This window comes from Ambystoma mexicanum, chromosome 6p (genome assembly GCF_040938575.1).
Source record: "Ambystoma mexicanum isolate Mex_15411 chromosome 6p, UKY_AmexF1_1, whole genome shotgun sequence".
Taxonomy (NCBI): domain Eukaryota; kingdom Metazoa; phylum Chordata; class Amphibia; order Caudata; family Ambystomatidae; genus Ambystoma; species Ambystoma mexicanum.
Genome location: NC_090935.1, coordinates 676,003,097 through 676,028,623, shown reverse-complemented (window position 1 = coordinate 676,028,623; position 25,527 = coordinate 676,003,097). Strand labels below are relative to the sequence as shown.

General features: G+C 48.1%; 1 protein-coding gene across 1 annotated transcript in view; it reads right to left on the bottom strand.

Annotated features, from left to right (window-relative positions):
* The window catches only part of LOC138511719 (V-type proton ATPase subunit S1-like protein), a 285,518-nt gene extending 260,195 nt beyond the window's left edge, over nucleotides 1-25,323 (bottom strand). The window contains exon 1 of the mRNA XM_069627575.1: nucleotides 25,113-25,323. Within this exon, the coding sequence (XP_069483676.1) occupies nucleotides 25,113-25,207 (95 nt within the window). The 5' untranslated portion in view covers nucleotides 25,208-25,323. The remainder of the gene's footprint in view (nucleotides 1-25,112) is intronic.
* Between the last annotated feature and the right edge of the window lie 204 nt (nucleotides 25,324-25,527).

Here is a 25,527-nt window from a genome sequence, read left to right as displayed (position 1 = left end):
CTGGCACACAGGATCATCACAGACATGGCTAAGTGGCAGACACTGCCACTATCACTCGCTGGTAGGATCAATGTATTTTAAATGAATTCCATTCCAAAACTTATTTACTTGGCCAAGATGATCCCAAAGTCCCCAACAGCAACTTTATTTGCTGAACTTGATAGGGCCCTCACTAAATTCATCTAGTGGGGAGAAAGGCACAGTGGACTGGCTCTTCTGCCATGGAAGGCCTACTGTATAGCGGCACAGGTCTTGTGGGCCAAACGCTGGCTAACTACAGCAGACACATGTAGTTGGTGAACAATTGACCTGCATATATTACATCCGTACACACCACAGGAAATACTGGCTATGCCACCCGCATATGTCCCACGACTAATTAAACCCATCCCATTGTTGGCCCTACCCTCGCTCAGTGGTATCAAATAAGCACACTAACTGGCTCTGATGTGCTAATTACCCAGACATGGATTAGTCTACGAGCTTTTCTGTCATATAGCATTCACTCGATTCTGCACGACTGGCAGACTACACACTGGCAGGACGTGAGGATTATGGACATATGTGAGGACTCTGAGCTGTTGTCATTCCCAGATGTAAGGGGCCTTCTTGGGCTTGCAGAGAAAGACTGGCTATGCTGCATGACCATTCGCTCAGCCGTTCTCTGTTTTACCATATCTGACTCTAGGGCTTGTGAACCGTCGCTATGCGAATCAGAGATTGGGCATGATGTGCTTGACTTTCCGAAACACAGGACATTCTATAACTTTTGTATCCCTAATAATCTCAGAAGAAATACACAACTAGTCACGATATGGACCGAGGACTTAGACACTTCCCTCTGCACAGAAGACATATATGAGACCTTCGCAATCACTAAATGTGTATCATGTATCCTGAAGCACAGGGAGATGCAGTACAAAATCATACAGAGCACATACTACACCCCGGCTAAGTTATATGCAATGGACTCTCACAATACCCTGACTGTAGGAGACACTGCGGGCGATAGACACCATTGGACATGTCCTATTGTCCAATCCATTTTGGCACACAGTATCCACTTTGGAGGAGTCGAACATACCCTTGACACCCAACCCTATGTTATTAGGGTTTGAAGGTGAGGATTGGCACAAGACCTCTTTGGTGTGCATGGAGTTACACATTGAATTGTTTTTAGCGCTTAAAGTCCTATTGATGGAGTGGAAATCGCCAACCCCGACTTGCACGTGGACATGCCTCACTCTGCTGGCTAAATTGTTAGCTGCGGAATTATCTTGCTTCTAATGGACAGCAACTCCTACCCGCGCCGAAAGGTTCGGGGAGCTAGCATCCACTCTTATTTGAGCCCTCTGCATTACTAAAGGACTAACTACATGAACACAGTGACATAGACAGGGTGTTACGCTCACCTGGCTCCCACAGAGGGATCGATCTGGACTGGACTGCTGCGGTCTCCCCCAATGTGACGCGTAGGGCCTAGCTTAGTTTGCTTCGCCCGTATGAATATTCTTCTGCAAGTGGATAAAGGGAATTACACACCCGTGGAGTTGAGTGTAAATCCCCCCACCCCGCTGTTCTCCCCACTGATCACCTTGGATGTTCCCTCTTATAGTCTCACCTGATGATTTGAAAAGATGAGCTCTCCATCCTGCATTGAGCGCAGGGGTGCGTAGATAACCAGTTGCTTCACTGGCTCGAAGGAATTGGTGAGTTCCGGGACAATATTGACTCCGATATTCCCGGCAAGACGCCGTAAGTATGTAGTTCGTAAGAGTTCAAATGCCTGACTTTCACTCTTGTCCGATTCCTTGCAGGTTGCAGCTTGCAGCTTGACCCTATTGAAGAGTTCCTCGTGGAAACCGGTAATGTTCTGGTAAGGATTTGTATTATCCAACACAGTTCGATAAAATAATGTCCATATGTAACCTGTTGCTTTCTCCCTTATTCTGGCGCTGAGAGAAAGTATGAAGTCTCAGGGAATAATGCCTCCGGCGGTAAAATCAGGTAAGTCTTTTGTGGTGAGGAGGGTTCCCCTTGTTAGTCCCTTGTTTCACCTTGCTGTCCTTTAGTTTCCCCTTAGGGGCCGGGGTTGGGCTAGGATGCAGTGGAAGCTGCGCCGACCCGTGAAGAAGAATAATACACCCAGTGGTAAAACCAGGTAAGTCTATGGGGGGTATTCCTCTGTGTATTCCCTTGGCTCACATTGCTGTTCTTGTCTTCTCCTTAGGTGCCGGAGTGCGGCGGTAACATGCAGGAGGATGCAGTGAAATGTGAAGATGCTGCGAAGGCCGGTGAGATCAGAGCGGCGCTGCAACAGGCGAGGCGACGAGCATAAAATAACTTCTTTCTTCCAGCTCAAAGGCGCGATGGATTGGGAATTCAGGTAAGGACAAAGGTATTGCTCTTGTTCTAACCTTTTCTCCTTCTTTCTCCCTTTTTCTAGGAGCTCCAAACTCGAGGCGGGCGTGGCAGAAGACTGGATGCAGACTTGCGGGCATGGTGAGCGTTACGCTGCTGGATGCAGAATAACGCAAAGCGTGTGCTGCTCTTCGGGCGTGGTTTAAATAGCCTCCAAAGTAGTCCCAGGTAAGTATTCCTCCCCAGCCCCACTCGAGTAAAAAAATAGTCCCTAGGTAAAATAGTCCCTTCCAAGCCTCGTTTGGCTTGGAGCTCTTGCAGCATGGTCTGCATCAGGTACGTTTTAATCCATGAGCTTGGCGCCATAGGCGCCAGGACTGCACCCAAATAGCCCCTAGCGGGGGTTGTTGGGCTTGCTTGGGGTAACTTGATGCCTGCTTCCGGGGTTTCTGGACTTGGTCTGGGTCCCCGGGGGTAGGCATCATGACACAGGGATCTAACCTGTGCTAGTATCCCCTTTCACATGTGTGCCCATACAATTACCCCATTGTCTAGCTATTACCTGGTGCTATGAGCTACAAATTGTGTAGAGAGGAGGGAGGGAGCTTGAAGGGAGGGGTGGGTTGGCTTGGGTTTGTTATCGATACTATTCCCGGCTATGTGTTATGTTTCTGGGCTGTTTCAAGGACCATATCGTACCAGGGATGTCACGCTGGGACTTTGTATCTGTTATTCTATGTCATATCTGTTTTAACCCTTCATTTATTCTACCTAATTGGATTTATCTATGACATGTATGCTGTACAACCGTCTTATATACTCCTATGTCTCAGGTATACGGTCTACACTGTGTGTTTCTTTGTTTACCACACTAAAAAGGTTTACCACCAAAAGACATGTCCTATTGAAGAAATACCCTAATAATGAGGATAATAACAATAATAATTCATGTTGTTATTATTATTATTTTCATCATTATAACCTCTGCGGCCGGCCTCACTTATCCAATGCTGTAATCCTTAACTATGTAACCAAATATAGCAAAGGGGACAATTGGGACTACGTGAAGGATTGCTCCAGTGGGTGACAACAGTGTGGCCCCAATCTGAGAAATGGCTGGAGAAACCGAGTCCCTTGCATGCTGGTGCACTCAGGTCGCAAAATTCCTGTGGCTCATGGGTGAGACAGGACACCATAGAAGAAGAAAGGGAGCAACAGAATCCCCAGTTCCCGACCTGATTCTGGGGCCCAGTGCCCAGCCCTACAGGAGCAGGAGGCGAAGAAGATGTAAACCCTTGTGCTGGTGAGAAGGGCAGTCAGAGCAGCCAGAAGCACAGAAACTGCTCTCCTCAACATCCGTGAAGATTTGCTCTCCAACCTTGACCCTAACATTACCTCTGTCCTCATCCTATTCGATCTCTCTTCTACCTTCGATACAGTCAACCATACCATCATGCTCAACTGTCTCTCTGATAACCTGGGTATCACTGATCAGGCTCTGGCCTGGCTGACCTCTTTCCTCTCTGATCGACCCTCCCAGGTCCAACTTGGGTCCTTTCTATCATCTATCTCCCTCTCTACCTGTGGTGTTCCCCATGGGTCTAACCTCTCGCCCTGGCTTTTCAACCAATACCTGGCAACTCTCGCCCACTGCATTGCCATTTTCTGCTAAAATTTCCAGTGCTACGCTGACAACACTCAACTCATTTTCAGGCTGCCCTCGGCCACCTCCTCTTCTTCTCTCATCTCTGATTTTCTAACTGCCATTCAAGATTGGTGTGCCGCCAACGATATTTGTCTGAATTCCAGCAAGACGGAGATCTTCCTCATAGGCACACCTTCACCATCCTGTCCCCTAACTGTCTGGCCGGCCTCCCTTGGCCCTCCTTCTACCCCCACTTGCAAGGCTAAGAACCTCGGGGTCATCTTTGACTCCACACTTTCCTTCTCCGCCCACATCTCTGATGCCTCTAAAAAGTCAAACTTCCTACTGCACCTCCTCAGAGGTACTCTGCCTTTCCTCTCCTTCCCCCAGAAGCTCACTATCTCCCAAGCTCTGGTTCTCTCTAGGTTGGACTATTCTCCTCTTTCTTTTTTTTTCTTTTTTTATATTGTTGCATTTATAGTTTACAGACAACCTTACACAACATATACAAAACATATAAAAGAAAATATTTTTAGAAGCAAAGAATTCATCAATTCACATTCTTTAAATACAACAAATATATCCAATACCTCTTAGCACAGTAATATCACATACATCTTAAACCACATACAAAGAGCGAAACATTAGGTCTTCTACCCTTCAATAGCCGAGTTCTATATTTCTAATTCTGTTGTTACCCATTCCAGAAATTCATTAAGGGCCAGAACCAGGGAGATATTAGTCCCCCACATAAATTGACTCCAAAGTCTTTATCAAACTTTTCCTTAAAACTCTCGAGACGGATAGCCTCAAAGTAAGGACAAATGAGGACTAAATGCCTCAATGTCTCCAGGGAATTTTTAACCCCACAGAATCTACATTGACTCTTGCAAAGCCCAGGCTCCAACTTGGAGTGATTGTTCCAATGTTTAGACCTTTCAAGGGTCGGCATCTGTTTAAGCCTAAAATGCATAAAGCTTGTTCTTCCCTTGGAACAAGGGAAGCTCTGAAGATACAGTGGGATACATTCACTTGCATGCACAAAATGTGCATATTCCTTGTAGGTCGAGTAAGATGTTAGACATTCAACAGTCTCAACCCAATCAGTCCTAAAAAGTGCCTTCTTCACTATCCCGGGACGTTGGGTAAGATCTTCCGTAGTTACTCCCAGGGAAAGCAATACCGACTTCATTTTTTAACCAAACTTTTTTAGGGATGGAACAGAATCAGCACACATAACCACTCCTAATGTTTCGAAAAGGTAATTATTTGGAGGGCAGCTTAGTTTCCTAAAAGTACTGAGTTGTTTCCACGCTAGACAGAGCTCATGGCGTATAACCGCATTTGGGCACTGCCAAAGATAGGCCCAATATCTCTTTCCAAAGTTTCCCCTGTATGGTATTTAGGAGTTGGCTCATATCGTGGGTACACAGATCAAGACCATACAAAAGAATAGGCTCGAATTTGGCCAGATTATAGCACCTAATAGGAAGCAACGAAAATGTACACACTTTCTGCTTCAAGAAATGTAGTTGGGCTTTAAGCTTGTAGGCTTTTTCTGCAAGGCCAGTTTTCCAGGATTCACCTGATCCTGTTCGTAAGGTTGTACCCAAGATAAGTAATTGCCTGAGCCTGGTCACAGGTTCTTCGCCCATGACCCACTTGTATGTCTGTGCCTTAGTTCTTTTAGAGAAAAGAAGTACCTAAGATTTCGCCGCATTAAGCATGTGATTATTTGCCACAGCATAATGAAAAAAGAGACTCATTTTTATCCTATGGCCTCGAGGGATACGATCTAGAAGTATAAATTCGTCTGCAAAAGCCATCCACTCTATCCCAATCCCCCCCAACCTGGCCGGAGCAATGGAAGGACCCTGCCACAGTCCCTCAACATCACACACGTACAGGTTGAAGAGAATGGGAGCCAGTGAACAAACCTGCATAACCCCAACAAAAGTGGCAATCTCCTGGGAAAGGGACCCCTCTTTAGTCAAGCGAACCCTTATGGTGGTATTAGTGTGGAGAAGCGCAAGAAGCTGGACAAACTTGCGTGGGATATTCATGGCTAGCATCTTTGTCCACAATCTCGATCTAATAACGCAATCAAAAGCGTTAGAGAGGTCTAGCGATGCCAAAACAACATCACCCAAATGAGTCTGATGTACCGAATCTCTCAAGTGAGCCAAAACCATAGCATTCAAGGTGGTACCTAATTCCCCCCCTAAAACCCACTTGGAATTGACTCAAAAGTGAGTTGTGCTTTACTATACGAGTAACAGCCTCTTTCTAAATCTACCTGCCTCTACTCTCCGCCCTCTGCAACTAATCCAGAACAGGACTGCAAGACTTGTCCTTGGCCTCAAGCCCTGGGATCGTATCTCTCCAGCTCTGAAATCTCTCCATTGGCTCCCAGTGGATGCAAGGATTAAATTCAAAACCCTCTGCATTGTCCACAAGGCTTTCTGGGGCCTGCGTCCAAAATACCTTCAGCTATCCCACCGCAAATACCTCCCCTCTCGAGCTCTTCGCTCCTCTACATCCCTGAGGGTCAGTCATTTTTCAAAGAAACGAGCTTGGGTTAGATCTCTGTCCTCGGCTAGAGCCTCCCTCTGGAACAGCCTCCCTGCCACTCTGAAACTTGAGGAGAACCATCTTTGATTCCGGAAGCACCTCAAGACCTTCATCTTTGCTTCTGCCTTCGCCGCCCCTCTCCCCCCATCCCCTGCTGATCTGTTCTCTCTCTGCACCATGCATCTGGCCACCCTCTGTCTTCCGGGCCCAGGTACCTGCTCACCCTGTCACCCTCCCACACTGCCTCCGGGCCACCCCTTGCACTGGGGTCTGTATCTGTACCCATACAGTCCCCCCTTTTTCTTCCTGCACTTATCAGACCTACCCTGTCTGCTGCCTTAAACCTGGGATGTGCTTTTGGTCATGAATAATGATTTTTAGAATGCAAACTAAGTGACACTGTTTAATTGAGGATGTATGTGATTTATTAGACAGATAGGGCTAGCAAGATAGTTTGTGCCTGTGTTTCCCCCAATTTGATTATTATATTGTGTCACTTAAGTTTTAAACCAATTTATTATATATAAAAAAAATGTTGAAGTGTATATGCATGCATCTTCTATACTGGTTCATGTATTTATGTTATGACTAACTTACATAATTACAAACAGATTTAATCAATCTTTTATATGTTGTAATTGTAGGACCTATGGCCTACGCAATAAATTATGGAATGTTTAACATAATACAAATACTATTCTCTGTGTGTATTGTTCTTTGAGGTAATTCATTAACCCTTGGAATAGAGCCGAGTTGTAGAAAAAACTGGGCCTTTGAACGATTTGGTTAATGGTTCATCTGGGGGACCCCCCTTTGTGTGTTAGTGCTGCCTTAAACCCAGCACTTGCCACTCGCAGGCTGCACTACCACTGTTTGTTGCCTTTATTATTTATTTATTTATTATTATCTGTTCGCCTTTGCTCCACATTTTCCACTTCTCCCCCTTCCCTGCACTTTTCCCCTTTCCGTCTCCCATGAACTTGCGCGTTCTCAATGTCACTGGGCCTAGTAAGATTGTGGTTTTGTTCTCCCCTGTTCCCCTCCATTGCCTTGGCGCGCTCTGAAACACTAGTGTACGAGGGCGATAGAAATAAAATATCAATTGAATTCAATTCCTTCAGTCCAACAGCAGCACCACCGTGAAGGAAATTGGTGTGTTATGAGACCTAGATAGCACCGCAATCATCGGTGCAGCTGGATCCTTGGCTGGAACCTGGCAGACATGGAGGTCCTCCTTGCACAGCATCTCTCTCCCTCTCTCTCACTCTCTCTCCCTCTCTTTCCATTGCAGTGGCCTAAGGAAAAGCCTGGCATGGCTTTATGGGCTTTACCAGGGCAATGAGGTGAGGAGTAGATTGCCCCCACAAGTGAGATTAAACAAAGCCGGACTGGTGAGACTTGGCGGGGGGTGCACACAAGCTGTGAAGTGGGCCCAGGTCCCCAGACTCCCTTATCCATCAAAGAGGGCTGCAGACAGACAGGACAGACAGGACAGCCTCAACATGTTTCCCGTCTTTAACCCTTCAGCACAGATTCAAGATTGGACGGCTTTCAGCACAGGATGTGGACCAAATGGATTGAAGACAGGTCTAAGTGTGAGCTTCAACTTTGCAGGTGCCAGTCAAGAAGCTGCTCAATGTAGGGAAAGGCCTTGTGTCCCTTCTCTTTGTAGGTGTTGGGGTGCTCTTGGGGTGGATCCACCCACCCAAGCATTGGCAGATGAAGTAGGCCATACACAAGCTGATACAAGTGCAGGCTGAGAACAGGAAATGAGTAGTGGTAGAGAGGGGTGGACCCCTGCCCATGGCAGTTGAGCGGCTGAGCACCATAACCAGGCTTTGGAGTAAGACAGAAGAACACAAAGGCTTTAGGGAATGGGAACCTTACTAAACTCAGAAGAGGTAAACTGAGGCACATTTCTGGTACAAAGAGGAGATGGTGTGATGCACTGAATGGACCCTTCCTCTGGTTGCCGTGTGTACATCATTAAAATGAGGGATGTCAGCTATGAGACAGGCTGTTCGGCTGATGGTGGCCCGGGAATGGCAGGGAAAGTCTAATCTGGGAAATTTAGTACAGAAGCAGATCCAGCAGTGGGGGGCATGGTGGAAGATTCGTCCCCTGAATCATGTTGAGTGAAAAACATAGAAACTTAACCAAGCCAATGAAATGGACAACTTCACATCCACGCCAACAGCGCCAGCCCCCTCACCTGGACAGAGGAAACACAGCTAGTGGCTAGTACAGCAATGAGTGGGGAATGAGTGCCTAGAGGGATATTACCGGTCTAATCAACAATGTCTCAAAAGTAGCTAGAATCAAGAGACCCCACTTTCCCAGGAGACCATGATTGTTCAGACAAGGGCTGATCTCTCAATGTTTCATGCACATTTTAGCAAACGTTCCGATCAAATAGGTAAAGTGGAAAAATGAATATTGACTTTAGAAGAAGTGGAATCACTGAGTCCCATGTCTCAGGGCTTCAGCAAGCAATGAAGTGGAAAGAAAGAGGCGAGAATACAGAGGGACGGTCTCAGAGGAACAATGTGAACTTTATGGGACTGCCAGAACACATTGAAGAGGATTCAATGGGCTCTTCTTGGAACATGGGTAGATCAATCCATTTGGAAGGAAAGGCTTCCCAATTTGATTCTCCACAGAATACGACTGAAACGTAGTATTAGAGTCCATGCTGCTATTCTATTAAATTCAAAAATGATAACATTTTTCAACTAGCATGTGTATCAATCCAGATATCACGTTCAAAGTCATCCCAACACAAAACTGAATGCAGTCACTTTGTAATTTACTCAGACTAGAATATTATTTATTCGACTACAGTAGAAAAGCACAAAATGTAACAAAATAAGTATGAATTGATGAAAATAAATAAAGAAACAAATGAGGTCAAAGAGTTTTTTTTAATAGAAAAGGGACTTCAAATCTGGATCTCAATAGAAGTGGCAAAACAAAATACAGATTCAGATATTGAATTTTACAATATGAAAGAGGTTTTTGTATAACCCATGTTGATGTAAGTAACATGCAATGCTTGTGTGAATGTGCCTTTTTCCACAATCTGATAAATACAATTTTTTTGAAGTCAAAGAAGATCCAGCTTCACTACTTAACCAAAGTGTGTTATCTTGGTCAAATTATTTAATTGCGCTTTGCCTTAACAGCAAATGTGTGAGGCCTGAGAGGTGATTCACACTATTCTCACCAAACAACATCCCTTATAGTGGAGCCCATTTAATGATTTTATGGACAACATGGTGTCCCCTCGTATTGCTCAAGGCTTATCCAGGTGTCCCATATCAAGGTGCTGCTATTGCATTTAGTGTTATTGCATTCACTGTCATTGCATTTACTGCTCTGCCACCATTTTAAGCCCTCTCTTCCTCTAACCAGATGTCCCACATCTAGGTGCTGCTATTGCATTTACTGTTATTACGATTACTGTTGTGCCCCCGTGTTAGAGCCGTTCCCCCTCTATACAGGTGTCCCAAATCTAGGTGCTGCTATTGCATTTAGTGTTATTGCATTTACTCTTGTGGCCCCATGATAAGCCCCTCCTCCTCTGTCCCAAATCTATCAGCTGCTATTGCATTTTCGCTCATTAGATTTCCTGCTATTTTAGTCTAAGGTGCCTCGGACCAGATACCTTCCGTCCTGTATGTGCAGCTATTCTCTGTCCCCCACATCGCTCACCTGCTGCACTGCTCCATAACTGACTTCGCCTTCCTGATAGGGATACCATGACAACAAAGACCACCTCTTCACCCCCCACAACCCTGCCCCTTCTGCGCAACACCCACACAGCCAAACCATAATAAACCGCAGCCGGCTTATGTACTCCGTACTAGCGCCTTCATTCACAAACCCCCCCCCTACATTTCACATCGGCCCGCCATCTCTGAATCCTGCCCCGGAACACCCATACACTCTGACCCCCCTTGCACACCCCAATTACCATTTCGCCTCTAACTCTAAGATCAGATGAATGCTCTGGCCGCCAAACACCACCTACCTCATCCTACACATTTCAGCCCAACCCCCCCCTCTCGCCCTCCATCTGCCCCAGGCATCTATTGAGAACCACCCCCTAACCCCTTTTTGTACCCTCTGCGCAATTTCCGACTCACAAGCCATAGGAGCTCTCTGGCGCTCCAAACAACATTGGTTGCGGCATTGGTGTGGTCACGCAGGAACTCGCCCCAGACCAGCCCCGCTGACCTCAGCCCCTGCCAAACCCCCTTTGACCCCTGCACTAACACTCACCCACTCGTGTAGAGCTCCACGTCACAACAACATCATCAACCCTCCACCAACACGCACTCATCCATTCCCCTCACATCAGTCCGACACCTCCTCACCATCAACACCACTCCTTCCAAAACCCAGTGTCTCCTTGACAGCGCAGACCCACGAGGACAACCGCACCCTGAACTCTGCACAGCTCGCCACCCCCCCTCTTCACCGGTGAAACCCTCTCACCCTACCGCCCACACCCCCAACCCCATCCTTAGCTCCTGCTCGATCCCCATCCCCAGACCTCCCCCTTCAAGCCCTTTCCCTTATCTGAAAGTAGCACGTCTTGCTCTTTCTAAAACTGTTGCTTCATCCCCTTTTTCCTCTGACCCTCCTGCCCTCTCTCACACCCCTCTTGCACCCAAATCACAAAACGCAGAAAGAGTTACAGCCCCTCTCCATACCTCATCACTTCTTCATCGGTCCAACCTCCCATCTTTTTGCAGCCCTGCCATAAGGCCCTCCCCTCCTGTCTCTCCCCGTCTCCACCGGCTTGAACTCGACCGCTCAGCCAGTACACCTAAACTCCTAACACCCTCCAGACATGAACCCCAATCAACAACTTACCTGACCCCACACACCACACGTGCACCACTCACTGCCCTCCCTCTCTCCTCTGATCCTCCCCACCACATCTCTCGCACACCTACCACTGCCCGCCTACTCATCGAACTAACCCACTCACCGCCTCCTCAAAGAGCACTTGCCTCCCGAACCCCCACTACCACCCCTGGGCCAGTCTCAGTCACCCAAACTGATCCGACCACACCTTCCATTGCAACGACTGACACCTTACCCCCTGCCTCTCAATCCAACTGAGCCCTCCAAAACATGAGCGTCAAAAAACCTCCATGCAAAGTCACCTGCTTCCTTTTCAATGCCCGCTCCATAGCGAGAAACTGACACAGCATCTTTGACCTCTTATCCTCTGACAATCCTGACCTCATTTTCATCACTGAAACTTGGTTCTCAACCGATTTTGCACCAGTCACAGATGAGGCTTTCCCCCCTGGCTACTCGCTTATCCCCCACAACAGACCTTCCAGAGGTGGCACAGTAGCGATCCTCTACAAACCTCATTTCTCCATCTCACTCACCAAAACCCAGACATGCAATGCTAACTGTGAATCCCTTCTAGTAAAACTCTCTCTACCATCAACACTCACTCACAACTTTCTACTCATATACAGGCCCCCTGGGTATGAGAAACATTTTGCCAACAAGCTCTGTGACTCACTAGCCACCATGCAGGTAAACCACCCAACACTCACTCTACTAGGGGACTTCAATATCTAGTTTGATGTGCCCGACAACCCCATGACTCAGCCCCTGGTCCACAGTCTAGAGTCACTCATCCTCTCCCGACATACCACAGGTCAAACCCACTTCGGTGGTCACAGCCTTCATGCAATCCAGCTCCTATGACCATATCTCTGTATCTAGCCCCAAACCGCTCATCTGGGCAGACAACTCTGCCATCCCTTTCACTATCCACACTTTACCCTCTCTACCCATAGCTCTCCCTGCCCTCACACATGATCACAAATGCCGGAACAAAGTCAAGGTACTCCCTGACCTAGCTGAAACCCTGCTACACAGTCTCCCAGCACCGCCAACCTCAGATAGGTCATTAACCATCGTATCGTTTGACTCCTGGTTTAAAGAATCACTACTTCCTCTCACCCCCTCATGCCCCACAACCTCTCACAAAGGACTTTCCCCCAAATGGTTCACACCCCACTTGAAGACTTTCAAAAACCAAAATAACTTTCTTGTGCGCAAATGGCAAGCATCTAAAACCACTCTCAGCAGATCTATGTTCACCCGCCACCACTGTAATTACAAATCCGAGATCCGAAAGGCCAAAAAGGCCTTCTGACAATAAACGAATCCTGAACTGTCGCAGCAGCAGCAAAGAGCTCCACAAGATCATCTCTGAATTTGTGAAACACTTAATACCAAACATTCCACCCTCGCCCCACACCTGCCCCTGCTGATTTCATTGCTCCGACTACCGCAATACCATCTTTCGAATGTTTCAACCCCATCTCAAGAGACAAGTTCCTTGATCTACTATCCGGCAGCAGACCCTGCGGATCCCCCACTGACTCCGGTCCCACCTCTCTTCTGAAAGAAATATTTTCCTCCACTTGTGCAGGAGAACAAGGAAGGTCCATACTAAATGACTCCCTCACCTTTGGCATCTTTCCCGAGGCCTTTAAAATAGTGCATGTCAAACCGCTTCTAAAAAAGGCATCCCTTAACCCCCTTGACCTTAAGAAGTACAGGCCGATCTCCAACACCCGATTCCTGTGAAACTCATTGACCGCGCTGCATACTCTCAGCTCAACTGTTTCATAAAATTCAACAAACTGCTCGACCCTGCTCAATCAGGCTTCAGGCCGCGCCATGGAACAGAAACCACTCTGATCTCGATCTGAGGTGATCTCAAGGTCTCGGCGGACTCAGAGGGTTGTGCAGCGCTGGTTCTCCTTGATCTGTCAACAGCCTTTGACACCGTTAACCATTCTATCCTCCTTTACCGACTCCACTCGCTAGGAATCCGAGGCTCGGCACTCAAATGATTGCCTCCTTCCTCAACACAGGAATCAAATCGCTTTCCTCCCGTTTTGTCTCAAACACTTGCACTGTAAACACTGGATGTGACAAATCAACTTCCGGGCACCAGTGGTCCAGGGATGAATATCGGTTTCTAAACTATCAATCAAACCCACACCTCTAGTACACCAGAAGAGAACAGATTAGAATACAAGTAAATTATAAGAACTCCTTTTCTAATTTTGGTAACGTTGACAGAAAGGCAGGCTTATCTCTGCAAGGTTGTGGATCGTTGGTTAGTTGTAACACAGCAAAAATAGAATTATTACCCAATGATAAAAGGGTAGCTCTACAAAATATCCCCACCAAAAATATTGCCATACATATGGCTGTTTGTCTCGCCATAGGCGATATTTTTCGGGAGGATATTTTGTGGGAGCAGGGGTTACGGGGTGTTCCCCGCAGGGTCCATGGGTCAATATTGCCACAGAAATGAGGCGATATTTTTGTATCGCAATATTTTTGTGGGGATAGTAACACATGGAACCGATAAAAGGGACTTTCCAGTCTAGGTTGTATACAAATATCGACTTTATTATTACTAGAACAGACAATTCTAGCCCACTACAATTGCAACCCACACTGTAAAGGAACAAAGGAAAGCACTCTGGATAGTGACAGGAGGGTAGTTGGTAAAGTAATCAGTCTTATAGTTCAAGATTATTTGGTTCCAGCATTAAAGGAGCAAAGGGTCATAACTGTCTCTAGGGGCCTTCAGAGATGGACCAGGGGGGCAGAACTACAATGTACATGGTGCTGAAGAAGTTCTTGGTGCTCAACAGCGTTGAGGTGGTTGCAGGGCGCTTCACAGCCTGTGAGACAGAGTTAGTGGAGGGAGACAGCTGTGGGTACTAGGTGGCAGAGAGTTCAGCAAGCAAGGCTGGACGGACGTCTGCAGGCTGTCTGGCGCGGTGGCTCAGGGCCAAGAATCATTGTCTGTGCTGGTTGGCTGATCTGGAATGCTGGACGAGGCATCTCAGATGGCTCTGGTGACTGCGGCGTGACAACCATCAGCCGTGCAGCCCGAATGCAGTTCGAGGACTCAACTGTCTCGAAATTGTCCTTAAAAAGATGGACCCTGGATGATTCTTGTGTGGCACTTCTCTTAGCGTCTTTGCAGGGCTTGTGTCCTTTCAAGGCGGACGGGCCAAATCTCAGGAGGATGTTAGCAGGCAACGGCTTTGTCCTTTGTCCAGAGGCTCTCTGGCACTTCGCACCTAGGATGCTTGCTGTCAGAACCTAGCAGGGCACACTGTTTTGGCTGGGTACTGGTTCTGGAGCTGCTGGATGGGTCCTATGAGTCCGGTATCTCCCTGTTTCCTGGGAGATGTTTAGAGGAGGGATCTTGCTTCCGTCTTGGAACTCCTGGCATTCCTTCACTGGAAGATGATTATATGGTAGACTGTACCTTCAGCTCAGGTCCAAATTAGTCCTTCTTCTTACTCCTTTCAAAGTCTTCAGATGATCTGATCAGTGAGGGGTTCAGCCCTCTTTTAAGGCCAAACGGGCCCCAGTGATTGGCAAAGGCTATGCCCACCTTAATGAACCAATCTTGGGTCCCCAGAAACAATCTTCAGGGATGCTTCCGGTCAGAATCAGAGTGCTTGGCAACAGACAGGGGAAGGATGACAACATATATTTCTAAGCCTCACCTATCTTCCTGTCTGCCGTACATCAAGTGTCTCCCTAATTAACTGATCCCTATGGGGCACTTGATCACAACATGGGCCACCTTTGAAGTAGGACTCGTCTCCTATAATTCACATACTTCCCTGCTCTGAAAGGAGTGGGTCCAGACAGGACATTCATTGACGGTTCATACCAAGTTGGGGTGTTAGTACAAGTTGAAACATTGCATTACAAAGAGGTGTGGGTCTCGGGTCTCCATTGTCACTTCCTGCATCCAGGACTGCTAATTAACATTCATCAGTATTCGCCGCCACCAGCAATGTGTAACAATAAAGATGCAAATCCATGGGGCATTGGAATGCTAATCAGGCTGCCCATGACCAGAGGCTTTTGATGTACCCACAGCTATAAGGACTCAGCTACACATGACAGGGAAGGGCGGCGCTGGTAAGCTGCGTCCTCCCAGAGTACATGACTATTTGGCTGCTGTGCGGTGAGCGTGGAAAGTATGCACAGCAATGGCCCAACATATTTTCCAGAGGTTGATCTCCCATCCTTAATTCTTTTTAAATAAACAAAAATCAAAAAGCCCAGGTCGAACACACTCTCCCTGTGCGGATGGTCGAATTCATCACATGCCCCCCAGCCTCAACATGTGAACCACCACCTTACTGAGGATCTGGTTCGTCATCAAGGTGAAAGCACCAGATGAGGCCATCTGTATTTCCATGCTGGGAGCATCGCTTGTGCTTGATGTCCATATATAATCCCTGTGGGGGTATGGCCCACCGCAAAAGCTTAGGGTTCTCTCCTTGCATGGCCATTAACCATTGCAGAGGCCTTTGGTCCGTCTGGATCATAAAGTGATACCCAAAGATGTAAGGTTTTAGCTTCTTTATGGCCCACACAGCCGCATACACCTCTTTTTCTATGACAGCTCAGTTCCTTTCCCTTTTCATCAACTGCCTACTAATGTAAGTGACAGGTTGCTCTACCCCTTCAGAGTTCCGCTGTGCTAACACTGCTCCAATCCCAAAATCACAGGAATCTGTCTGCATAATGAATTAATGACCATAGTCTGGCACTTTCAGAACTGGGGCCCTGCACAATCCATCCTTTAAATCCTGAAAGGAGGTTTGACAGCAAGGCTCCAAGTTACCTTCGTTGGCATCTTTTTGGATGTAACATCATTCAGGGGCATGGCAATGGTCCCATACCCTAGGATGAACGTCCGGTAGTACCAGGTGAGACCTAGAAAGGCTCTCACCTGTGTCTGTGTGGTGGGGATGTCCCAATCCTCCACAGCCTGTACCTTCGCTTCAAGAGGTTGTCTCTTATCTCCACCGATCAGTCGCCTAGCTAAGTTACTGTACCCTGCACTAACTGGAACTTCATGCCCTTGATAGTCAGGCCTGCATTCTGCAGCACCTAAGGCACTTGTTTCAGGTGGGATACATGATCCCCCCAGTTGTGGCTGAACACAGAAATGTCGTCTAGATAGGAGACGCTGAAGTTTTCCAGCCTGGACAAAACCTGGTTAACTATCCCCTGAAAAGTGTCAAGGGCATTTTTCAATCCGAAGGGCATCACAGTGAACTGATTATGTCCTTCCATGGTTGAGAATGCCAACCTCTCTTTTGCTCCATCTGTCAAGCCAACCTGCCAATACCCTGCTGTGAAGTTCTTGGCAGCACCAAGCTTGTCAATGAGCTCATCTGCCCGGGGAATGGGGTGAGCATCTGTCTTCGTGACAGAATTGAGCCCTGTGTAGTCCACATAAAAGCAAACTTCAGATTTCACACTACTGGTCTTTTAGGGACCAGTACCACTGGGCTAGCCCGGGGCTGTGGGATACTGTATCACTCCTAGGGACAACATCTTGGAAACTTCCTCCATGATTGTGTCCCTGACCTTATCGGACATCCATTGAATTCTACTCTTCACCGGCTTACTGACTCCAGTGTCCACATCATGGGTGCACCAATCTGTGTGACCGGGAGTCCGCGAAAACAGAACAGCATACTGTCCCAGTAAACGGCAACAGTCTGTCTGTTGCTGTTCTGACAGGTCCGTTGCAAGGTTGACACCTTCAACTGACCTATCTGTGGATTCAGTGTGCAGGAGGTCTGGGAGGGGATCGTCTCCTCCTCAGTCTCTCTGTCAGTCACTAACGCCATGACCAAGTCATCCCGGCTATAATGAGGTTTTAGCCGGTTGATGTGAAAGACCTTGAACATCTGTTTAGGTCCTTTCACATTAATGAGATAATTCACCTCACTGACCTTTTCCAGCACACAGTAAGGCCTAGTCCACTTGTCCTGATGGGCTCTGGGTTTGACAGGGTCCATAATCCACTCCCACTGGCCTGGAGAATAGACTGTAACTGTGGCCTTTTGGTCGTGCCAGTGCTTCATCAGCTCCTGACTGGCCTTCAGATTCTTGGTTGACTGTTCCATGTAATTTACCATTCTAAACTGACGGCTGAGTACATAGTCCACCGCATATCGTGACGGGGATGAGGGTTTGCTCGCCCATCCCTCCTTCACCAGACTGAGGGGACCTCATACCGGTTGTCCAAATAGAAGCTCAAACGGGCTAAACCCTACTCTGTTCTGTGGGACCTCCCTGTAGGCGAACAGAAGGCTTGGCAGGAGAATATCCCATTTTTTCCTCAGGTGCACTTCCAAACCACCTATCATGCCCTTCAGGCTCTTGTTGAACCACTCACCAAGCCCATTGGTTTGTGGATGAAAGGAGGTAGAGAACCGGAAGGTGACTCCACACTCTTCCCACATAGGCTTCATATATGCTGATATGAAGTTTGATCCCCTGTCAAAATGACTTCCTCAGGGAATCCAACATGGGACAATATCCCAATCAGAGACTTCGCAACCGTGGGGGGTTTGATGCTCCTCAGAGGGACAGCCTCAGGGTATCTTGTGGCGTGGTCCACCACCACCAAGATATAACGGTTCTCTTCGCTGGTTTATGAATCAGAGGACCCACAGTATCCATGCCTATTCTCTCGAAAGGCTGCCCAACCACGGGTAATGGAATTAAGGGGGCCTTTGTGGAACCACCTGACTTGCCAGAAGCTTGACAAGTCGGGCAGGACCGGGCAAATTCCTTAACTTTTACACCGAACTGCGGCCTGTAAAACTGCACAGACAACCGGTCCTATGTCTTAGTCACTCCCAAGTAACCCGCTAAAGGAATTTGGTGAGCCAAATCCAAAAGGAACTTTCTGTGGCATTGGAGAACCACCAACCTTCCGGTGTCCTTGCCCTCAGAATCCTTTGGCTCACTGTTCAGGAGTCCATCCTGCCAGTACACTTTGAACAGTCCAGGGGCCTCGCTCTAGCCTGCTCTTCCACCTGCTTCCGCAGACCCACCAGAGTGGGACACTCTTACTGTGCTGTGTAGAAGTCAGTCTGATCTGGGCCCCCAGCTAATGCAAACTCATTCAGCTTGGGCAGCCCCTTCAGATCTGTGCCCACCTGGTCCTCCAACTCAGATTCCTGCGCTGCACCAGGCAACTATGAATTCACAGGGTCCCCTGCTACCAAAGTAGGGTCTTCCGTGGCTACTAGCCCCTTTCGCGCAGGAGTAGGTGACTCAGCAGTCTGTGGAACTGGACTAGGGGCTACCAGCCATGCTGGTCCTTCAAACAAGCCCTCTGGAAGCAGTCCAGGCCCTAAGGCTTTCAGAAAGTTCAATCTGGCATTCTCTTTGGCCCTCGATCGTGTAGCCGATGTGACTATTTCGGGATCAGGTAGATCGTTACCCAGCAGACATGGGACAGGGATGGAGTCTTTCACTGCTACACGGTGCTGGGTAGTTACACCTCACCAGCTGAACTCTACTAGCACCAAGGGGCACCACTTACTCTTACCATCAAATCCACTTACGCACAACTCAGGCCCATCAATATACTGGCCTAGCTGTACCCACTGCTGTGTGACAGAGGTGACACTAGCCACAGTGTCCCAGACCACAGGACTTTTGTGTCCATTGATGTACACGTGCTCTAGGTAGAGTTGAGTCTTATTCCGAACTGGGGTCTCTTCTGGAGATCTGGTACCGTTCCCACTCAGTGTAACCAATCCACATTCGGCCACTCCCTGGCCTAGTAGGAAATCCTTAGCTGAGATGCCCACACTAATTATGGCCTCCTCCATGAGTAAAACATTCACTATGACTTGCTTTGGTAAACCCTTGCAAGCAGGATCCCCTTTCCTAGGGCCCAATTCCTTATACACGAAACAACCTTTGGGTGGTGAGAACACAGGTGTCCCAGTGTTAGGGGTGCCCGCGCACTTCGTTTCAATTGCACGGCTGAACTAGAGTTTGGGGGGGGTTTTTCGCTCTTTTGGGGACCTTACTTTGAATAAGATTGGGTTGGACATTTGTCCTTCCCATCCTGGTTTACTTATTTGTCCGCTGATTTCTCTTCCGGTTTAGGTGTGCTAGCCTGAACCCTTTTCTGTACTTCAGTACTCACAAATCGGTCAGCAGCCTTTGCAAGCTCCATATGATCTGTGATGGTCTTGTCCACTAGATGCTAGTGTAGGTCAACCTCACAATTTTTCAGCACATGCTCATACGCAATCAAACTGTACATCCCTTTAAATGTGTCAACTTTGTTACCAGTCACCCACCCGCTCAGATATTTAGTGTGGGAACGCTTCAAATGTCTGCCCACTTTTCTTTCTGAGCTCTCTGAAGCTCTTTCGATACTGTTCTGGGGTTTTACAGAACTTCCTGAGGAGGGCTGCCTTCATGCTCTCATAAACGGGCCTTTCCTCAGTAGTTAACTGAAGAATTGCATCAGTCCCTGCTGTTGGCAAGCGACTCATCAGGGCTGCACCCCACAGTACCTCATCCACCTCCTGCAGCTGGAATGCCAGCTTGAACACTTCATACCAGTCAAAAATATCCTTCCCCACCTCATTCACCTGTACTAAATCTGTGGGGAGGTGCCGTCGTGACTGCGGCATGACAACAGTCAGCAGTGTAGCCAGATGTGGTTCGAGAACTCGACTGTCTAGGAATTGTCCTTAAAAAGATGGATGCTAGATGATGCTTGTGTGGCACTCCTCGTAGCTTCTTCGCAGGGCTCGTGTCCTTTCAAGGCAGACGGCCCAAAGCTCAGGAGGGTATTAGCAGGCAAGAGCCTTGTCCTTTGTCCAGAGACTCTCTGGCACTTCCCACCTAGGAAGCTTGCTGTCAGAACCTAATAGGGCACGCTGTGTGCTGGCTGGGTACCAGTTCTGGAGCTGCTGGATGGGTCCTCTGAGTCCAGTACCTCCCTCTGTTCACTGGGAGATGTTTAGGGGTGGGATCTTGCTTCCCTCTTGGAACTCCTGGCCTTCCTTCACTGGTGGAAGATGTAAGATAGACTTTACCTTTAGCTCAGGTGCAAATGAGTCCTTCGTCTTACTACTTTCGAAAGTCTTCAGATGATGTGATCAGTGAGGGGCTCGGCCCTCTTTGAAGCCAAACAGGCCCCAGTGATTGGTGCAGGCTAAGCCCACCTTAATGAACCAATCCTGGGTTCCCACCAATAATCTTCAGTGAAGCTTCAGGTCAGAATCAGAGCGCTTGGCAACAGACAGGGAAGGATGACAACATATACTTCTAAGTCCCACCCACCTTCCTGTCTTCTGTGCATCAAAGTGTCTCCCAGAATAACTGAGCCCTCTGCGGCGCTTGGTCACAACATGGTCCTCCTTTGAAGTAGGGGGTTGCAGGCAGACTTTCGTCTCCTACAATTCACATACTTCCCTGCTCTGAAAGGAGTGGTTCCAGACAGGACATTCACTGCCTTTTCATACCAAGGAGAGGTGTTAGTACCAAGTTGACACATTGCATTACAGAGAGGTGTTGGTCTCTGGTCTCCTTTGTCACTTCCTGCATCCAGGCATTCCCTGAGGCCTGCTAATTAACATTCATCAGTATTAGCCTCCACTATCAAGGTGTAACAATGGCGATATCAGGTGTCAGCTACACATGACAGGGGAGGGCAGCGCTGGTAAGTTGTGTCCTCCCAGAGTACATGACTATTTTTTAGCTGTGCAGTGAGCATGGGAAATATGTGCTGGAATGGCCCTACATATTTTCCAGAAGTTGATCTCTCATCATTCATTCGTTTTACATGAACAAAAATCAAAAAGCCCAGGCGAGTACACTCTCCCTGTGCTGATGGTCAAATTCCTCACACTGGAGTACCCCAAGGCACTACCTGACCACTCTACCTGGGATCATCCACACGCACAAACTCACCTGCTACAACTACGCTGACGATACCCAAATCATCCTGAGAATTCCCATAACAAGCTCCAACCCATGTCCCGTCCTTGACGCTTACCTCAGAGATATTGACCGATGGATGACAAGAAATCACCTCCCTCTGAACCCAGATAAAACTGAGATCATGGTGTGCGGCAACACTGCCCTTCTCCCGCAACCACTCCCACGGCCCCCTTACTTGGCACCCCCCATCTACCTCGAATATAGTCAAAAACCTTGACCGCACTATGGACTCGGCTTAACCCTCTCTCATCATATAAGTAATGTATCAAAATCCTGTCACTACCATTTCAAACTCCTAAAAACGCATTTTCCCTTACCTCATCTACCCCAACAGACTTGCCGCTATTATGTCCATTGTTATGTCGAGACTGAACTATGCCAACTTCTTATACCTGGGTGCACTGGCATACCACCTTAACAAACTCCAAAGAGCCCAAAACGCTGCCACCAGACTCCTTCTTGCGCTGGGACACAGGGATCACATCTCCACCACTCTCCGCACCCTTCACTGGTTCTCTGGTGGACAAAGGACAACTTTCAAAATCTTATGCATTACCCACCAAGCAGTGCAGATGACCGGCCCAGCATACCTACAACAGAAGATTACGCCCTACCACCCATCACGCACCCTATTGTCAAGCACTGTCCTCTTTTTAGTGATGCTAGCATCCAATTCAGCCAGGATTGGAGGGTCAGCCTTCTGAATCTTGGCTCCAACTCTGAGGAACTCACCCAAGTCACACATTCGACACAACCAAGACTACACGGCCTTCCGCAAAGCTCTAAAAACCTGGCTCTTTCCGTAAACCATGATTTGGACCTTCTAGGGCCGCTGAAACCCACCAACATCAGGAATCATGACTTCAACGATATTACATTGGAGAGTAATGACAGCCGGCCAAAAATGTTACAGCTGGCTGACAAATGTCCAGCCTGTCCTTTAGCATCATTGCCCTGGTGTAACTACATTGGTGAGAGATATCTCATGTCCTTTAATCAAGTATCCTGCCTAAACCTACCCTGCAACCTGCCATAAACTACAACCAGAGACCTGGAAAATGGGCTCCTGAGACACATAGTGCTGAGCCTAAGAATAATGACCCTCTGACCGAGTAAAACATAACAGACTCTGGTCCTACCTATGAATCTACCTAAGAGACCTCCTACCGCGAAACATTACAACGACCACTGCCAGCTCATCCAGATCCAAAATGTAATCCATGAACAGTGGGCTCCTAAGAGTAAATTATCCACTCCTGACACTCGCCTCTCCTACCACTATGCTCACTCTCTACACCAACACAGCTATAACCATCGATCAATTTCGGCCTAGCTGCACACATAAGAACAATACTCCATGAACACCTCGACATCCTGCTAGAACGCAGCTATACTCCACAAAAAAGAATTGGCCTAGCCGCACACATAAACGTCCTACACAGGCCTAATGCTGCCAGAATGTAGTCTCGGAGACCAATCACCTGACTGCACACATTCGACTGATCTCTCACTACCACCGCACATATTGTTAGGATGCAGCTACCATCAGGCAAATCACACTTGCTGCACACATATTGAGTGCACCCAAGCACCCTATATTACACTACTCTATCGACTGACCTGGACTACGGTCCTCAAGGGTGTTCAACCCACAAGCCCTTTAAGATCATACCAATGATATATGGAGAGCTATGTAAATGCCAAATAACAATAACAATAGTCTGGAATTGTGTTATTGTGGCACTGGGCTTCCCGCTTTTCCACTTGATTTGACAGGCAGATATATATTCTCACCACCCCGTCAAGGCGCTTAGGATTCTAGCGTAGAGGACTGACTGCTGTAGAACCAACATTCCTTTCCGCCCGTGTCTGCCAACTCTCCGAGCTGCTTTGCCATCCAGAGCTCTGCCCCACAAGAGAAAGAGTGAAGATCGCCGCAATGCTATGTTATTGAGGCGTGTACAGCACAACGTGTACCATTGACATGGCTTCTTGGTGCTTCAACATCTTCAAGAGGAGTGTTTGGGGACTGATATAGAAGCAGATCCGTGTCCGCGTGCAGATCCGAAAAGATAGGCCACTCCGGGGAGTGTAGTTTCAGAAAAGATAGGCCACTCCGGGGAGTGTACGTTTCAGATATCTGGTGAGTTGTCTGGAGAAGTGGTTATTGAGCGATCCAGCTCGATAACGTAATTGTGCTTGTCTGTTGTGCGCATACCAGAGTAGTTGTGAAGAAGAGTGAGGCGTGTTGTGTTGACATATCTGCGAGTTTTTTGGGTTGATGTGTGTATTGCACATGAATCATTTCAAACATGTGTTTTCTTTTATGATTTGACAAGGGGAGAACAGCTAAAGTGACGGAACACTTGGTGACAATCAGCAGTGTCTGTGTGCACTCCCTGCGCTGGTGTTCAGCACTCCCACGTTGAGGACAGCGACTCGCACACAGTGGTGTGTGCATGGGCTGGAGTGAATGGGCAAGTACACGTATGAAAGAGCAGGTCCTTCCTGGTGAGGTCCTGCGCCCTCAGCTGGTTGCTTAGTCCATATGATTCTTCTGTTCCCAGGTGCATGCAAAAAAGCAGACTGCGTTACATAATTATGTCCTACTATTAAATACATTAAGTGTTTTTTTGTGAAGTCTACTTGGGTGTGTTCGGCGCTACAATGTTTAGTCACACTCCGCACAACAACAAGCTACATGCTCAAAACAATCAGCAAGTAAGGGGGCGACTTTAACACACAGGTTTAACACAGAGGAGAGTGTACAAGAGACCTCAAGGTATCCCTTGTCAGGTGTAAAGTTCTGCCTTTTGGGCTCCAATGACTTGGCATCCTGGTACTTGTAGTCCTGCATTTCGTGTGGGAAAATATGACGTGTGTACTTCACAAAAATGGAATGTCATGAGCAAATAAGCCTGGAGCTGGCTGGGAGTGTGGTCTTTGCATGGTGGGTGATGATGCGTTTTTGTGGCATTGCTTCCCCTTGGACCAAAGTTTGACCTTAGCACTCATTCGTTATTTACACCTTGACTCGTACATATTGTGTAAGTCTGCCTCACACACTCGTGCACTGTTCGCGGATCTGAATGGTGTACTTTCCCCCTCCTCACTATCAATTTCTCGGTGTGACCCGAGTTGCTGCCGCTTCGCCCACACACTGGAGTGGAAACATCTTGCGGCTCGTACACGTATCCGGACCCAAAGATCTCTTAATACAAGATTAAACAAATCGCCGCGTGCCCTCGCTGGCCTATATGCGGAGCCGGCGTGCACAGCTGGGCTCCTTAGCAGGATAATCAAAGCGCGAGCGACTCGCAATCGCGGACGGATCCCAGCCCGCCGCACACGCGCCCTCTGCTCCGAGTTGCAAGCAGCCCGTTCGCAAAAGCTTGCCGTGATTCGCAGCACGCTGGGAGCGAACCGAAAAGGAAACGCCGCTGTCACGCGAGCCCAGCATTCGAAAGTGTACCCCAAAACAGTGACATTTGCAGCACCGGTCAAGCCATCTCCCTGCGTCTGCGGTATTTCATTATTTAATTCCTGGTTGCTAATGGCGATAACGCCAATTCATATTCTAAAATGTGCATTGCCACAGATACATGCTGCACCCTTAAGAATGTAATGGCATTAAGCAAAACGGGGAACCTGCGAAAACACTGACCTGGTCTCCGGACTTTTCAACATCTGCTCATCAGAGAGGAAAACCGCTGCGGATAACACAAGTATTAGAAGGCAGAAAGGGGTGTTAATTTCCATCGAGAACGGAACGGGTCTCTTCAGAATAAGCACATCTGTTAATCTGCTGTCAAAAATAGGACTGCACTACATAGCACTCTCTCGGGCACGTGACGAAGGGCACTTCCAACCAATGGGCGGCGGAGCCTGCGACTGCATCGGTTAGCGAGCGCTGGGAAGGCGCCCGTGTGTGCGAGGGAGAGGGGGTGGGGGTGTTCACACGGCCCCCACCGCACGCCGCGAGCGCTCACCTCTCGTCCGCGTCATTGGCAGTCACACTTTCCCCTTCTGTGCGCGTAGCGGCCGCTCCGCTGAAGACTCTCTCCGCCGTGTTATTTTAC